The following is a 17,402-nucleotide window of genomic DNA, read 5'->3' as shown; positions in this document are numbered from 1 at the left end:
CTGTAGAAGAACTATTGTGGATTTCCGTATCTTGCCAGTCAATGTGATTGTCGTCACTACAATGTGGGCTTTGGCACTTCACAGACTTGAATTAAAATCCTGCCTTCACTACATACCATCTGTGTGTTTTGGGGTGATTTATTTCCATCTGGAAAAGGGAGCCAGTAATACCTGCCTTACAGGAGTAGATAAAGATTAGCCATAATATATAAAAATATCTAGCCTTGGGCTTTGCATACAATGACCAACCAGTTGCCATTGAGTTAACTCCAACTCCATGTGTGTCAGAGTAGAACTGTGCTGCATAGGGTTTTCAATGGCTGGTATTTCAGTAGATTGCCAGGCCTCTCTTCCAAAGCACCTCTGGGCAGACTCCAACCACTCTTTGCACCACGCAGGGACTCTTTTGCATGCCCATACCCAACCAGTTACCGTTGAGTTGATTCCACTCATGGCGATCCCAGTAGAACGTGCTCCACAGGGTTTTCCGTGGCTTATTTTCAGAAGTAGGTCACCTCTGGGTACAATAGGAATTTAATAAATGGATGATGTTATCAAAGGGGGCACAAGTTATTATTTAGACAAAATGATTCTTTTAAACATTTCTGAATTCTGATATCAGCATTAGCACAGTAAATGCTTAGTTTATGCTTATCCAACTCCCTGTGATTACAGAACCCAACCGTGAAAGATCTTATTGGCTTTGGTCTTCAAGTAGCCAAGGGCATGAAATACCTTGCAAGCAAAAAGTTTGTCCACAGAGACTTGGCAGCAAGAAACTGCATGTAAGTATACTACTCTGTGCCCACAGTCCAAGTTAAGTGACAAGAAGGAACCTTTTCCCACCGTTCCATGCTAGTAAGGATGCCTCTTATGCAAAAGTCCTTTATTTCCATTAACAGTTTTAAATGGATGTGTGAGCTGTGAATGTAGGCGGGGCTTTCAGGCTTCCTCAAACAGAGATTTTAAAAGGGGTTCTCCACAGGGGGTCTTAGCCAGCTGCTGTGTACTTTTGCTTTTCTGGGTCCTTCCCACCAGCAGCCCCAATGTTGTGGTTTCACACTGCATTAGTGTTTGGGAGGGAAAATTCGATCTTCAGCATTTTACAGTGAAAAAAAAGAGGGCTGGTAACACAAATACCAATATATTGTAACAGTGGATCTGAAGTCAGCCTGCCTAAGCCCTACCAAAAATGGTATTTGGGAATGAATATACAAAGAGCTTTATTTGTGTCTGGCTGCCTGGGCTGTATAATACAACAGTCAACAGTTTGTAATTGATTCAGTGCTTTTCCCTTGCATGGCGCTGATTCATGACTTATGGTATGTGTGAATGAAAGTGCTGTGCTTTTAATTTCCTACCTTGGTTTTGGGCAAATGGAACAACATGGAAGCCTGCTTAAACAAAGGAGGCAAGCACTAGATAGAGGAAATTGATTTTTTTTGATCCTTGCTGTTTTTCTTAGATGTTTTACTACATATCCTGTTTCTCCATTACCTCAGTGATGAAAAATATAAATGTTATGCCCTAGCTTAGCCAGTGAGGAGCCCTGGTGGTACAACAGTTAAGCACTTGGCTGCTAACTGAATGGTCAGCCGTTCAAACCCACCAGCTGCTCTACTGGAGTCAAGATCTGGTGATCTGCTCCAGGAAAGATTATAGCCTAGGAAACCCTATGGGGCACTTCTGCTCTGTCCTATAGGGTCTTTATGAGTTGAAATCTACTCAACAACACACAACAATAGCCTAGCCAAACAGAGAATTAAAAAAGTAAGATAACAGCTCCCTACCATGTCTCTTCCCACAAAACTGATTACTACTAATAAAGTGACTAGGGAAGATTGGTGATTGCTTTGTGTAGTCAGTTGGCATACTCGATTCAGCAAACAAGGGAACACTAGGAAGAGAGCAAGTTTTACAATTTCCCCAGATCTACATTAAAGCCAAAAGGACTTTCTTACTCCGTGTCATTCATGATCCCTTTCCTGGGCCTGTTGAATTTGCAATATAAACGTCAAGTGCTTTTTTTCAAGAACTCTATTGTAATTTACTGTTAATCAATAATAGAGGCCAGATAAAACCTTCCTTTCAGAAGTTATGGATTTCAAATACTGAAGTCACTTGTTAAAACCCATAGATATTTAGAATTGCTGTAAATTATTCTATTTCAACCACCAGTAATCATTTTTGTCATTTCTGTAGGCTGGATGAAAAATTCACGGTCAAGGTTGCTGATTTTGGTCTTGCCCGGGATGTGTATGACAAAGAATACTACAGTGTACACAACAAAACCGGTGCAAAGCTGCCAGTGAAGTGGATGGCTTTAGAGAGCCTGCAGACTCAGAAGTTCACCACCAAGTCAGATGTGGTAACGTATTGATCATCCCTGACCTTCTCTTTTACTCTCTTTCATTGTTGTCAGCTGTCATTGAGTCAGCCCCCAACTCATGGCGACCTCATACACAGTGGAACGAAAAACTGCCGGACCCTGTGCCATCCCCGTGATCAGTTGAGGATCAGACCATTGTGATTCATAGGGTTTCCATTGGCTGACTTTCAGAAATAGATTGCCAAGTCTTTCTTCCTAGTCCATCTTAGTCTGGAAGCTCCATTAAAACCGGGTGAGCATCATAGCAACACAGAAGCCTCCACCGACAGATAGGTGGTGGCTGCACTTGAGGCGCATTGGCTGGGAATCAAGCCCAAGTCTCCCAAATGGAAGGTGAGGATCCTATCACTGAACCAGAACTGCCTCCCCGTCTCTTTCATACCCAACTTCAATTAATTTTTTTTTAAGGTCAACACCACTAATATTGGTTTTCTTTGCATATGAAAATGAACTTGATTGTCTGACAAGCATCCATAGTATGTTTTCATAAATACATTTATTTACTCAAAAATAAATAAGAGGGGCAACATGCTGGGTACTTAAGAAGTCCAGAGCAGAAACAGGCATGAACCTTATCCTCCAAGAGCTTAGGCTTCACTGGAAGAGAAGACATGTCCATCAATAACTATACACAAAGTAGACCAGGATTAGCTGTGCCCCTCGTAGACCAAGGGCAGGAGGAATTCCAGCTGGAGAAGTCAGGAAGGCGGCACTAAGGGCAATTATCCTTGCACCTTGCTAGAAAAGTACCCTTTTTTATCTGTAAAGGCCAGCCTCCTCTCATACCCCAGGCTTCAGAAGACGTGCTGGAACACTGAGGAAGGAAAAGGCAGCCAGATCCACCAGCTCACCCTTAAACCTTGTGGAGGAGGCAATGTTTACATAGGCCTTAAAGGATAGCAGATTTGGGATTGGGTAGCTGCAAGGATGGGAAGGGGCATGAAATAAGGAATACCAATACAGGTGAGAGAAAGGGTCAAGAAGGCATAAAATATCTTTGGCATTCTACAGAAATGATAAGTAGCGAAAGCTGTAGAGTGAAGTTATAAGAAATAAGCTGAGAAAAAATATATACATATTCTATCATACAGGTCCTTGAAAACCACAATAAGGAGTCTGGAATTTATTCTCTGGCGTGTAGAAACACTGAAGCATAATTAGATTAGATTATGGTCTTTTCTTGTTCTGTAAGATGATTTGAGAAGAGTGGAAGCAGGAAGATCAGTTGGGAGATGAAGTGAGAGGTAGAAGAGCTTGAATTAATACAGAAATGGTGAGACTGGAGAGGAAGAGAGGGAAGGATCTCAGAGGTAGAATCATCAGTATTTAGCAATGGATTGACAGAGGTCAAAGGTGAGCAAAGTTATATGGCAGTGTAATAACAGATGTATGAAGCACAGGGAAACCCTGGTGGCGTAGTGGTTAAGTGCTACAGCTGTGAACCAAAGGATTGGCAGTTCGAATCTGCCAGGCCCTCCTTGGAAATTCTATGGGGCAGTTCTACTCTGTCCTATAGGGTCATTATGAGTCAGAATCGACTCAACGGCACTGGGTTCGGTTTGGTTTTGGATGAAGCACAGGGGCAAAAGCAGGTTTAGGAGAAAAAAATAAGTTGAGCCTTGAACATACTTAGTTTGACTTGAGAGTGGGAATTCCAGGCAGAGAGGTCCAGGAGGCAATTTGGAATGTGGATCTGTAGCTTATAAAAGAGATCAGGACTGGAAATATACAGCTGAGGGTCCAAAAGCAATTATTTGGAAGAACCTACATATATGAAGCGAAGGAAGAGAATTTGAAAAGACAGAGGAGTAAGCAGAGAAGGAAAAGAGACTATCACGAAAGCTAGAGGAAGAGAAAGTTTCAGGAAGAAATGGGATGGTCAGCAGCGTCCACTGCTACTAAGTGCATAAGAAGGGTCTTGGAAGCTGGGTAACTTGAGTGATTCAGGGGTCCGGAGGATGCTGGGTGCTGAGTGGAATGCAGGGTACACCACTCATTCTGTTCACGTGTAGTAAGAGGACTATAATGTCTGGAGGCAGAGGAAACATTGGTATTTCTGGCCTTGAGGATAACACAGGAATAGGGAAAAGAGCAAACAAGGTGGGCAGAAAACAGTGTTAATGGATGGCATGGACTTTGAAAGAAAAAGGGTTGGCAGCTATAAAGAAAAGACAGGAAGACAAGGATCTGAGTCTCACCCTCCTCATGAGCCAGAGAGAAAGAAGGGGGAAGGGTGGCCTCTATTGGTAAGAGTTTCAAAGAAATTGCCTTCAAGGGAAGAGGTGGAGGAAACAACAGAATAAGTTGAGGGTGACTGGGAGTTTGTTTTGAGCAAATAAGTGAGTTACAGGAGATGGTGGAGGAATGGGGCTTGAGGGTGGTGTGGATAAGACTGATAAGAGAAAGTGATGAAAGAAGTGGGTGCTGGAGAGGTAGGCTGGGAACTTAGTGATGGGGACAGGTGAGGCCATTAAAAAAAAAAGAATTAACCCATCCTCAAAGGACATTCTGTTCCTTCAGACTTGATTGCTTGTCTACTGTTAAGAACCAGAGCCAACCCTTAGAACTCAATAATAAGACAAACAATCCAATTAAAAAAAAATAGGCAAAAGGTTTGCATAGACATTTTACCAAAGAGATGTACAATAGCTAGTTAATAAGCACAGGAAAAGATGTTCAACATCATTAGTCATTAAAGAAATGAAAACATATGTCTACACCAAGACTTTGTACTTGAATGTTCACAGCAGTATTATTCATAATAGGCAAAAACTAGGAGCGTTGCAAACGTCCGTCGGCTGTTGAATGGCCAGGCAAAACGTGGTATATCCATACAATGGAATAATACCATTCAGCGATATAAAGGCACTACTGATGCTTGCCACAGCATGAGTAAACCTCAGAAACTTCATGTTAAGTGAAAGGCAGCAACCTCAAAAGATCACATGTTGAATGATTCCATTTATAGAAAGAGGCAAAACTATAGAGACAGAAAACAGATCAGTGGTTGTCTGGGGCTGGAGGGTGGGACTGACTACAAAAGGGCACAAGAGAACTTTCGGAGGTGTTGGAAGTGATCTAAAATCGGATTGTGACGATAGCCGCACAACTGCATAAATATACTAAAAATAATCCACTGTACACTTAGCATCCGTGGATTTTATGGTATAAACTATACCTCGGCCAAACTGTTAAAAAAGAGAGACAGCCTGATAAAAATTCAGATGTTCAAGGCAAAACATGGGATTCTGAGCTTTTTGACACATACCCCACACATGCACACCCTACCCCACCTCCTCACACACACACCACCGTTCCAAGACCAGGGCTTCTCACCTAGCAGCAGTCACTCAAATACTGGACTGGAAATCCCTGAGCTTCTGCAGCTATGACAGTGCCGTTTCTCTTTCCTGCTCCTTACAGGACATCATATTGCACTCTGTGAAGGGGGAACCAGAGTGATCCATACACAGTGCTGCTTTTGCCAAATGGCTATTTATTGCATGGATAAATTTGCATCAGGTTTTATTTCCATGACAGCCCAATCTTTTGAATGCTGACCTGGAGCATTTTCAGAAGCATGTAATAAGCTGTACATATGTTAAGACCTACAAGTAAAAACTTGCCTGTCTGTATATAGGTCTACTTAATTGCAAATGCCCAGATGGACTTCAGCAAAGTCTAAATACTCTTTAATCCCATTCAAACACAATTACAGTGTCACTGCATTTGAAATTACTCATACCCTGTGTTGTACAAGGTTTCACACTGAGTACAGGTGCTTTCGTTAAAATCAGTGTTGATTTCTCAGTTGCTCAATCCAGCTGACTTTGCTATCCTTAATCTGCTTCATCATTCTGCAGCATTTAACACTGTTGACCATACCTTCCTTCTTGAAATTTCATCCTCTTTTGGCTTCTGGGACACGGCACCATCTGGTTTTCCTCCTTGTTGTGTTTTCTCTACCCTTGACTGGGTTCTCTTCCTTCACTCCCATTCTACATGTAGCTGCCCCCCCAGGATTTCTGTCTTCAAGTTTCCACCTCCCTCAATAATTGCAACCATTCTTATCAGCAGTCACCTTTGAATCTCTCTACCTGGATGTCTTCATCATCATCATAAATTTACCATGTCCAAAGTCAAATTCCTTCCGGCGAAACCAGCAATTTCTCACTTCTTTATTTCTATTAATGGCATCACCGTTATGCAATTTACCTACACTTCACCCTTTTTTGGAAACCCTGGTGGCGTAGTGGTTAAGTGCTACGGCTGCTAACCAAAAGGTCAGCAGTTTGAATCCACCAGGCGCTCCTTGGAAACTCTGTGGGGCAGTTCTACTCTATCCTATAAGGCCACTATGAATCAGAATCAACTCGACGGCAACGGGTTTTTTTTTTTTTTTTTACCCTTAGTGTACGTTCCTGCAAATTCTGACAGATGCAAACCGTTGTGCAACCACCACCACAATCAGGATACAGAACAGTTTCATCACCCCAGAAAATGCCCTTCTGTCCTTATGGCGTCGCCCCTGCCCTATCCACCACCCCTGGCATCCACTGATCTGTTTTCTGTCCCTAAAGTTTTACCCTTACTAGAGTGCCATATAAATGAAGTCATATAGTAAGTAGCATTTTGATTCTAGCTTTTTTCACTTAGCGTAATACATTTGAGAGTCATCTATGTTGTTGAATGTATCAGTAGTCATTCCTTTTTATCGCTGAGTGGCATTTCATCGTACAACGTACCACATTTTGTTATCCACTCACCAGTTGAAGATGCTAGTTGGGATCTTTTCAGTCTTAGGCAATTACCAATAAAACTGCTATAACAGTTGCTTAAAGGTTTTTACATGAATATAAGTTTTTATTTCTCTTGGGTAAATACCTAGGAGTAGGATTACTAGGTCATAAAGTAAGTTTATGAGAAACTGCCAAATTGTTTCCCCAAGTGGCTGTATCATTTTGTATTCCCACCAGTACTACATACGAGTTCCAGTTATTCAACATCCTTTCCAGCACCTGGTATTCTTGCATAGTGGTTAGGTGCTACAGCTACTGACCAAAGGGTCAGCAGTTCGAATCCGCCAGGCGCTCTTTGGGAACTCTATGGAGCAGTTCTACTCTGTCCTGTAGGGTCGCTATGAGTCGGAATCAACCCGAGGGCAGTGGGTTTGGTTTTTGGTTTTTAGTCACTGTAATAATTTGTAGTCATATCTGATTTTCTTTATAATTTGCATTTCCCTAGTGACTAATGATGATGAGCATCTTTTCACGTGTTTATTTGCCATCCTTATATTTCCTTTGGCACCCTGGTGGCACAGTGGTTAAGAGCTCGACTGCTAACCAAATCTATTCAAATCTTGTGCTCATTTTTTTTAAGTTTTAGAATTTGTTTTTGTTGGTGGTGTTTTTCTTTCTTTTAAATTGGGTTGTTTTTCTTAGTGGGATTTTTTAGAGTTCTTTATATATTGTAGATACAGGTCTGTGTTATCAGATACATGTTTTTGCAAATATTTTCTAGTCTGTGGCTTGCCTTTTCTTTTTTTAACAGTGTGTTCGAGAGAGCTTTTTTTTTAATTTTGTTAAAAATGTTATCAGTTTATCAATTTTTTTTTCTTTCGATGTCTGATTTTGGATTTTCTTTTTGATCCTAGTCTTGGTGGCCTATCTCAGTTTACCAACTCTTGAATGCTCATATCTGGCTGGCGCCACTCCTTGCTCGCCTCAGCAGCAACAGCAGCCCTTCTTATCATTTTTATAGCTTTAATGATCTCTCACACTGAACAACTGGTTAGATCTTCAGCTGTGGTAAACGTAGGCAGACAGAGATTCCACAGATGAGCTCACCGGTGTGGTGCTCAGGTGTTGAAAATGGCTTGACCCTGTCACACAGTCAGCATGAATGGCAGAGCCATGTCTTAAAACTAAAACTGACTTCTCATCATGCCTAATGCACACACATTGTGCACTCTCCCTCTCCCAAACACACACACACACACTCCAGCCTCTCTTTTTGGTCAGCATCATTGTTCGCCGCCTCTCCCTCCACGTCCTGTCAGCCCGGAGCTGCTAAGGGGAGTTTGGGATGCAGGCAGCAACTTATTCCTGTCACCTCTGCTGTCCCATAAGCCCTCTGACTCCCCTTTATACCCAGTTATTACCCAAGTTGTATAAATCCTCTGAAATTTACCCAACTCTGCTCCCTCTTTTGTGAATTTGATTCCAAACAGACTTAAGCCTGGGCTACAGGTTAGGGAGGCCTGATCTAGACACATAATCAGCCTCTCAGAACCTTGGTTTCCTCGTGTCTAAAACATCTTACAAAACCAGTTATATTACAGGACTGTAAAAAGGATTAAATAAGATAGTTTTGTTTTTGTTTGTTTGTTTAAAAAAAAAAGGGAGGGCATGCCATCCATTCCTGGCTCATTATGTTGTTGTTGGGTGCTGTCAAGTCAATTTCAACTCATAGGGACCCCATGGGACACAGCAGAACTGCAGTAATCTAGGCTGTAGTCATGTCTGGAGCAGATCGTCAGGTCTTTCTCCCTCAGTGCGGCTGGGTGGGTTCAAACCACCAAACTTTCAGCTCACTATATTGACAAACATACCCTCCCACCTCCCTAACTCAGGAGTTATATCTCATAGGTTTCCGTGTTGCCAGCATGCAGGACCACCCCTCACCTTCTCATTCAGAAACCTCCGAACTGGTGTCCATGGCTCCTTCTCCTTCTTAAGTAGAGCATTTACAGATGCAGTCTCCTGGAGCAAAATCCAGGCATGTCTCCTCTCATTAAAACTACTGAGTGACTTCCTGTGCCCATCGATTTCAGTTTAACCCACTCAACATTTAAAAAACCTGACAGCACAGCCCCAGGGCAACCTTATCCCTTCATGTACTTCACATATCAGGCAATGCGACCTGTTGTACCTGTGGCTCAAAAAAACACTCATGTACTCTCATCTCTGGGCCTACTCCATCCATCCGGAGCACCCTTTTTGCCCTCAATTAATTACATGCGCCTGTAAAACAAATTATCCCTGTCCTATATGTCTCCCTTTACAGTCACTTTCTCCATGAAGCTTTCTCCCGTACCCCAAAGCTATCTCTTTGATTTTCACAACACTTTATACCTCTTTTATATTATTGCTTTATTTAAAAAAAAAAAATTTATTATCTTATTATTTTAAGTTAGTTATTTACATAATACTCTTAACTCTGTAATCCAGCCTCCTAACCTATCCAGTAAGTCGGACAGTAAACTACTTATATATTACCAAAGGTCAATAGATACTTGTTCAGTTGATTTAATTTTAATGCAAATTTTAATGTAAATTCTAGAGTATAAAGGTTGACACAAAGTTGTTGAGAGTAACCAGTAAGATTTTCAGACATTGAAAACTTTGATCTTGAAAGGCTGAAGAGGACAGCAAAGTTATCTGGTTCGCAGCCGGCGGGGACAGGAAGGGGGAGTTCTGTTTAGATCAAGGCAAACAGTCAGTTCCAACTCATGGCAACCCCGAGTGTCAGAGTAGAACTGTGCTCCCTGGGGTTTTCAATGGCTGATTTTTTAGAAGGAGATCGCCAGTCCTTTCTTTTTGAGGTACTTCTGGGTGGACTCCAACCTTTCAGTTAGGAGCCAAGAACATGGACCATTTGCACCACCCAGGGACTCCTGGGCAAAGGGAAAGAGCCGTTAATGGAAATTTGTATCAGCCACTACAGTATCTTCCTAGTTTCTTCCAGTGGCAGCATCAAAGACATGCTTTATCCTCCTTGTCACTGAGTACTAGAAGCTATACTTGCTTATTGATTGATTTTATGTTTTCCTGCTCTACTTGAGGAAACCCTGGTGGCATAGTGGTTAAGTGCTACGGCTGCTAACCAAAAGATCTGCAGTGCGAATCCGCAAGGCACTCCTTGGAAACTCTTTGGGGCAGTTCTACTCTGTCCTGTAGGGTCGCTATGAGTCAGAATCGACTTGACAGCACTGGGTTTGGTTTTGGGTTTTTTTACTCTACCTGTGAGGAGCCCTGGTGGCTCAGTGGTTAAAGCGCTTAGCTGCTAACCAGAAGGCCAGCAGTTCAAATCTTATCACCCACTCCACGGGAGAAAGATGTATCAGTCTGCTTCTGTAAAGATTTACAGCCTTGGAAACCTATGGGGCAGTTCTGCTCTGCCCTACAGGGTTGCTATGAGTCAGAGTCGACTCGACAGCAACAAGGTTTTGGTTTACTCCACCTGTTTGTTTTGCATCCTCCTTTCTCTGCAAGCTATTTTTAATCAGGGCCTCATTTCACCACCCCCCCGCCACCACACACATGCTTCCCAGTCTGTGAGTGACTGAGAAATGTTAAGCAAGAACTGACCTCCTGGGTCCTCTGCACAGGGGCAACCTGCAAATGGTGCCCTCTCTTGTATCATTGTCACCTTGGCACACATCCAGGGGAGAGAATACCTATGACCTGATGCAGTCTGAGTAAAACCCAAAAGCCCATTGCCATCAAGTCTGTCCCAACACATAGCAGCCCTGTAGGACAAAGTAGAACTGCCTCATAGTGTTTCCAAGACTGTAATCTTTACAGAAGCAGACTACCGCGTCTTTTTCCCGTGGAGCGGATGGTGGGTTCGAACCACTGACCTTTTGGTTAGCAGCCAAGCACTTAACCACTGCACCACCAGGGCTCCTCTCCTATTCTCATTAGAGTGCTTTAAACCAAAAAATCGCATATTTAGTGGAATTCAGTAGACCAAGCAAGAGCCAAGAGTTAAGAACTCTTAAATGTTTATCCCAGTGTGAGTCCAGATTTATTGGGTTGTTTTTAGCAAGTCATTTAAGCTCTCTGTGTCACTGTGCTCCTCTCTATGAAGTACTGATACAGCTATTTTATATTACTTAGGTATGTTCACATTTTCAAATTAAAGTTATTTTATTGACATTATTTTTCAACAGAGAACCTTGGTGCCTAGCAGTTTTATTATTTCTGATTTTTAATATGGATTTTTCATTTACACTGGCTTAGATCTTCACTTTTAAAATTAGCATTTAGATACAGTTACATTTCTTAAACAGTATTTACATTCATTTTGAAGTCCCACAACTATAAATTTTTAAAGACTTCCTTTATCTTCTTCTTTTACTAAATAGTCTAAACATGAAGCCCTTGGTAGAGAGAAGGAGAGAAACACATTAGTGCTTTGACCCTACCAAAGGGAACTTGGAAAATGCACTCTACAGATTACAGAGGCATTTTAATCATCATGTTTGTGGAGACTTTTTTTTTTAAAGATATTTTCATTTGTAATCTAAACTTTGTCCAATTCTAGTTTAAACAGGTCATAAAATTCATAGCTTAGCCCAAAACAGCAATAATGTTGCATACGGTAAGCCAAGTTTGGAGTCCCTGGGCAGTGCAAATGGTTGATGCTCTCGGCTGCTAATCAAAAAGTTAGAGGTTCAAGTCCACCCAGAGGATTCTCAGAAGAAAGGCCTGGCTATCTACATCCAAAAAAATCAGCCATTGAAAACCCCTTGGTGCAGAGTTCTTCTGTGACACATAGGGGGTCACCATGAGTCAGGGCCAACTCAACAGCAGCTGGTTTCTTAAACCAACTTTAATTACCGAGACCTACTGAATAAGATGACATTTCTATTTGTGTGGTCATACTTCCTCACCTGGCTTCTTCATTACCTTGTTTTACTAGTGGTCCTTTGGTGTGCTTCTCTGGGAACTGATGACAAGGGGAGCTCCACCTTATCCTGATGTAAACACCTTTGATATAACAGTTTACTTATTGCAAGGAAGGAGGCTTTTACAACCTGAATACTGCCCCGATCCCTTGTAAGTAGCAGTTCTGACCGAATCTTCTGTATCTCTTATAGTCTTTACTTTTACAGAAATGCTTGCCTTTAAGGCGTCTCTCACAGCATTTCTCTTTTTTCTGAAACAGGTATGAAGTGATGCTAAAATGCTGGCATCCTAAAGCTGAAATGCGTCCATCCTTTTCTGAACTGGTGTCGCGGATATCAGCGATATTCTCTACTTTCATCGGGGAGCACTATGTCCACGTGAACACTACTTACGTGAATGTGAAATGTGTCGCTCCATATCCTTCTCTCTTGTCGTCACAAGATAGCGTGGATGACGAGGTGGACACATGATGGAGACACCACCCCTTCTGAAGAACATCATAGTAATAGTTCAAACAACAGTCCACACTTTGTCCAATATTTTTTTCACTGCCTGGCTTTTTTTTAAGGCCATCAGATATTTTTTGCTTTTGCCAAAATTGCACTATGATAGGATTTTCTATTGTTATTTAAAATGACTGGAATTTCTACTCTGACAAAGCATCTGAATCGGCTAATGGAACTGGAGGCTGGGTCCCACTGGCCAGCGCTCAACACCAACACTGCTGCTGTGATGATGCTCCCATTGCATGGGAGGCCAAAACGTGGATTCCACGTTGAAATGTGTATAACTGGAAAATCAAAAAAAAATCAGGACCCCACCTGATTTTCTGTCAGCAACTGAGGCAATGAATTGTGAGGGCTTCTTCGTCAACAAAAATTCAGAAGAGGTGACGATGCCCAGGATGGACCTGGCAGCCCATGGACCAGGCCACTTGCTTAGAATTCCAGTGTTTCAAAGACCTTGTGCATATTGTGTGGTCACTAACATTTTTCATTGTTAATATTGTCATTTGCCCATTAGGCAAACATTCCCTTTTAAATTTTCATATACACATTCCTTCTATTGGTGGAATACCCATAGACAATGTGCAGATTTTCAAAACAGCATGACACGAAATGTGTTTTTATAAATTAGGAGTATTTACGTATATATTGTTCATAGAAGACATTAAGAAGATGTTCATAAAATAGCTTAGTCACAATGAAATATTTAGTTGTCACTTAATCACCTGTTTGAGAAATGATACTGTTGTTCTGATCTAGCGACTATGGACATTTATTTTATCTGCCTTTTTTTTTTTTTTTCTTTAAATGATGATTCTGAAAATAGAACAAGTAATTTGTGATAAATATTTTTAAAGGTGACTCAGCATGATTTTACAGCAGAATACATCTGACTGAAAGGCCTGTTGATTCCAATCAGGCCCATATGTAGAGCAAAGGAAGGACTGATGGACTAGAAATACTAGCGTCTTAGGTCGTATCTTCCCACCATACAAACAAACAGTAAAACTTTGAGTGAGTTCAGTTGTACATTTGGGACATGTTTTGTATTAAGCAAAACATATTTGAGAAACAAACCAAAAAATGGCAATACAATGTTCTGGCCATTTCACTTGGATACAGAGTTACTCTAGGCAGGACTTTTGTGACATTTAGTTCTGTGGAATTTTGTGCTTACTACTGTATAGTGCATGTGGCATGGGATACTCCACCTGGTTTTGTCAATGTAAACATTTAAAGTATTATATTTTTATAAAAATGTTTATTTTTAATGATATGAACAAAGTTTTGTTAGGCCACAAAAATACAGCACTGTGAACATTTCAAAAAGGTATGTCAGAGTTGGATTAATAATGGAGTGATTTTAAGTGGTTGTACATTGTGATAAGGAAACGTGCTGATTGCCAGTACACTCCACCCTCATTACACCACCATGACTTGAAGCCCAGGGTTAACACAGCAAGCTAGAAAGAGGGTGTGTTACAGTGAATCCAAGTAGGCGAGTTTGCCTGTTGTTGGAAAAGCATGATTATGACCAAAAGCTCTTTGACAACGGAGGGGCTTACCAGAAGACACAGGAATTGTACTGCAGAAGCATTTCAGTTTAAGTGTTACTATTTCATAAGTGTAAAGGGTAATTCTTTGATCAAAAATTCCATAGAAGAATCCTGATTAGAAGGGGGAAAATGCAAAATGGAATTTCAAATTCTGAAGGACTCTAGACTCTCTGGAGCCATAGAGGGTGGATGAACCCCTGAAACTATGGCCCTGAGATAATCTTTAAACCTTAAACTAAAAATACACCCTAAAATCTTCTTAAAATCAAACAACAGTTTAGCTTTACTAGTGAAAAAGGTCTGCCTTTAATATTATGGAGCCCTGGTGGTATAGTCGTTAAGAGCTACGTTTGTTAACCAAATGGTTGGCAGTTTGAATCTACCAGCTGCTCCTTGGAAACCCTGTGGGGCAGTTCTACTCTGTCCTATGGGGTCTCTGTAAGTCGGAATCAACTCAACAGCAACAGGTTTGGTTTGGGTTTTGAGCATTATGCTCTTTTAAGAACTATCCATATGGGATCAAACTGACAACAGCAACTCAAAAGATTAGATAGGAGCCTTAGGGGCAATGAGTTTTTGCTAATGAGGGAGGAACAGCTTAGAAAAGGGTGCGAATGGTTGTACAACTCCAAGAATGTAATCAATGTCAGTAAATTTACATGTAGAAACTGTTGAATTGGTGTATGTTTCGTTGTGTGTATTCTCAACAACAACAAAATAAATAAAATTTAACAAAAAAAAAGAGTAATACTAACTCAGAAAGTAGTGTAAATTATGAATGATTTAAAAAAAAAAAAAAAAAAAAAACCTGCTCTCCAGAAAGAAATAACTGGTCTCAACTGATGTCAAGAGGATGCACGCATCCAGGACAGAAAGAGCTTGTGGAAACAACCCATCAACAGGACTACACACCTGTATATCCGTGCTTGAGAAAGCAGCAATGTGAAAGCCATGTTTGCTGTTCATAAACTTTTCCTTAGGTTAATGTGTCTGGACAGACTGTGGGAGTCAGTGATTCTTCTAAGAATTAGCTACTTGTCACTGCCTATACCTGCAGTTGAGCTGAATGGTACTTTGTATGTTAATAGTTCTTGTTCTGATAAATCATACAATTGAAATAAAGTGATGTAACATCTTGTATACTAAGAGTCAGTTGTCGTTAGTCATGCTTCATCACCTACATTTACATAATGACAGAGGAAGCCTACCACTGATTTCAACTGGCTGCATCGAGATAATCCATATATGAGAGCCTTGGTCAAGTTAATGCATGAGCAGTAGCTAAAAGAACTTGCAAGCCCTGACTCTCCGGAAGTCTGTAAGAGTGGTTTGTCCTGAGTCGCCAAATTGCCGGATTTCTCTGACCATCTACTTTAGGATGATGTTCTTATCCAGAGCTGCAACACCCCAGTGGACAAGGAATATCTAGTGACCCTGTAGGACAGCGTAAAATTTCCCCATAGGGTTTCCAAGGCTGTAAATCTTTATGGAAGCAGGCTGCCACATCTTTCTCCCTCCGAGTAGCTGGTGGATTCGAACTGCTGACCCCTTGGATAGCAGCTGAGTGCTTTAATCACTGTACCACCAGGGCTATTTCTACAATATACTCAGAAAACCAAATCTATTGCCATCAAGTCAATTCCGATTCATAGCAACCCTACAGTAGGGGCTAATTCTTTGCTGAAAGAGAATGCAACCCTGTACACAGCCAAATTACCCTCAGCCAAGAGATGCATTTTCATAGTAAAGTAGGGTAAGAACTTGTTATATTTAGGGTCATAGTGTCTGGAACTTAGTAAACTCTCAAATAATCGCTGAACCAAAACAGCATTTTCTTATCCTCAATCATCTTAAAACAACTGCGAGCACAGTTATTGCCTATGTGGCTCCCATGATGTTTGGTGAACACCTAACACTGACATGGAGGGGGGTACTTTCTAGAGTGGGAGGGATAAAGAGTCCTTCACAAAGTTTGGCTCAATGGTCTCCATTACTAATACAGGATTTTTCACTTCGCTCTATAGGCATCGATTGTATTCTTGCTCTCTTTCCCTCACACAGCAGATTCCTTCTTAAGGAAATATGGGGAAGGGATATAAAAACTTGTAAAAATACATTGGAGGCCTGGTGGTGCAGTGGTTAAGAGCTTGGCTGCTAACCAAAAGGTAGGCAGTTTGAATCCACCAGCCGCTCCTTGGAGACTATACGGAGCAGTTCTATTCCATCCCATAGGGTCGCTATGAGTAGGAATCAACTCTGTGGCAACCGGTTTGTTTTTTTCTTTTTGGTAAACTACGTCAAATGTTTGAAGGCTCATGTCTCTCACAGTTAATCCACCAACTCAGTTCAGGAGACAAGTTAGCATTTTATAAAACAACTTGATTTGTATTTTATTTAACTCAACAAATATTTATTAAACACTTAGGTGTGCCAGGCACTGTAATAGGTAATGAGGATATAAAATGAGCAGCCCTCTCTCTTCAAGGAATTTAATGGGAAAGACATCAAAGTTGCACAACTAGTGAATGGTAGAACTATTATGCATTTCTTAGATCTGTGAACTGTCTTGAAGAGGCAGCTCAGTTTAATACAAAAAGTCCAGGCTCTTAGGCAAATAGACCAAGTCCTGATTCACCTTGTTGTTGCTAGTTCTGTCAAGTCAATTCCAACTCCCGGCAACCCCACGTGTCGTTCGGCAAAATACTGATCCTTTCTAAACCTTGGTTTCCTCATCTGTAAAATAGGTTAATCCTGCTTACCTAACAAAGTTCTTGAGAATGAAGAGTAGTATGTAACGGCAGATGGCATACCATGGTTGCTCAATAATTACAATATTGTTATTATCTTCAGTCGTGGACAATAAAAGCCCTGTAAAGGTAGTCATGTGGTTGGCTAATAGGGCAATTAAGCTAAAAAAAGGGACCTTAAAAATGTTTAAATCCAACTGCACACCCCACCTCCTACCTCATCTCTGCTTTAAAAAAAACGAAAACCCATTGCCATCAAGTCAATTACAACACATAGCGACCCTATAGGACAGAGTAGAACTGCCCCATACAGTTTCCAAAGAGCACCTGGTGGATTCAAACTGCCGAATGGATTCAAACTGCAAACTGCCGACCTTTTTGGTTAGCAGCCGTGGCACTTAACCACTATGCCACCAGGGTTGCCACCCTTCAGCCAGTGGAAAATGAGAGCTGTGATTCCACTTCTTCGTGGAGCTTTGATGTGGCAGTGAAGGTGGGGGATGAGAAGAGTG

The 17,402-nt window shown here is 41.3% G+C and overlaps 1 protein-coding gene and 1 long non-coding RNA gene across 14 annotated transcripts in view; one reads left to right on the top strand and one right to left on the bottom strand.

The window, feature by feature from the left end:
- MET (MET proto-oncogene, receptor tyrosine kinase) overlaps window positions 1–12,551 on the top strand; it is a 94,920-nt gene extending 82,369 nt beyond the window's left edge. For both annotated transcript variants that reach the window (XM_023544579.2, XM_023544580.2), the window contains exons 17-20: window positions 676–785; window positions 2,203–2,368; window positions 12,095–12,231; window positions 12,341–12,551. In XM_023544579.2, the coding sequence (XP_023400347.1) occupies window positions 676–785; window positions 2,203–2,368; window positions 12,095–12,231; window positions 12,341–12,551 (624 nt within the window). The remainder of the gene's footprint in view (window positions 1–675; window positions 786–2,202; window positions 2,369–12,094; window positions 12,232–12,340) is intronic.
- Window positions 1–17,402, bottom strand: part of LOC111749740 (uncharacterized) — a 121,117-nt gene that overhangs the window by 34,904 nt on the left and 68,811 nt on the right. For 4 of the 12 annotated variants that reach the window (XR_010322613.1, XR_010322618.1, XR_010322615.1 and 1 more), the window contains one exon: window positions 433–517. The exons of 1 other annotated variant lie outside the window; for it this stretch is intronic. This is a non-coding gene — a long non-coding RNA (uncharacterized LOC111749740). Of the gene's footprint in view, window positions 1–432; window positions 518–2,361; window positions 12,569–17,402 lie in introns of those variants that run through there. 7 more of the 12 variants (XR_010322611.1, XR_010322612.1, XR_010322617.1 and 4 more) reach the window with 4 other exon arrangements.

The sequence above is a fragment of the Loxodonta africana genome, chromosome 8 (genome assembly GCF_030014295.1).
Source record: "Loxodonta africana isolate mLoxAfr1 chromosome 8, mLoxAfr1.hap2, whole genome shotgun sequence".
Classification (NCBI taxonomy): domain Eukaryota; kingdom Metazoa; phylum Chordata; class Mammalia; order Proboscidea; family Elephantidae; genus Loxodonta; species Loxodonta africana.
The sequence above is the reverse complement of the archived record's forward strand: the minus strand, read 5'-3'. Positions and strand labels throughout refer to the sequence as shown.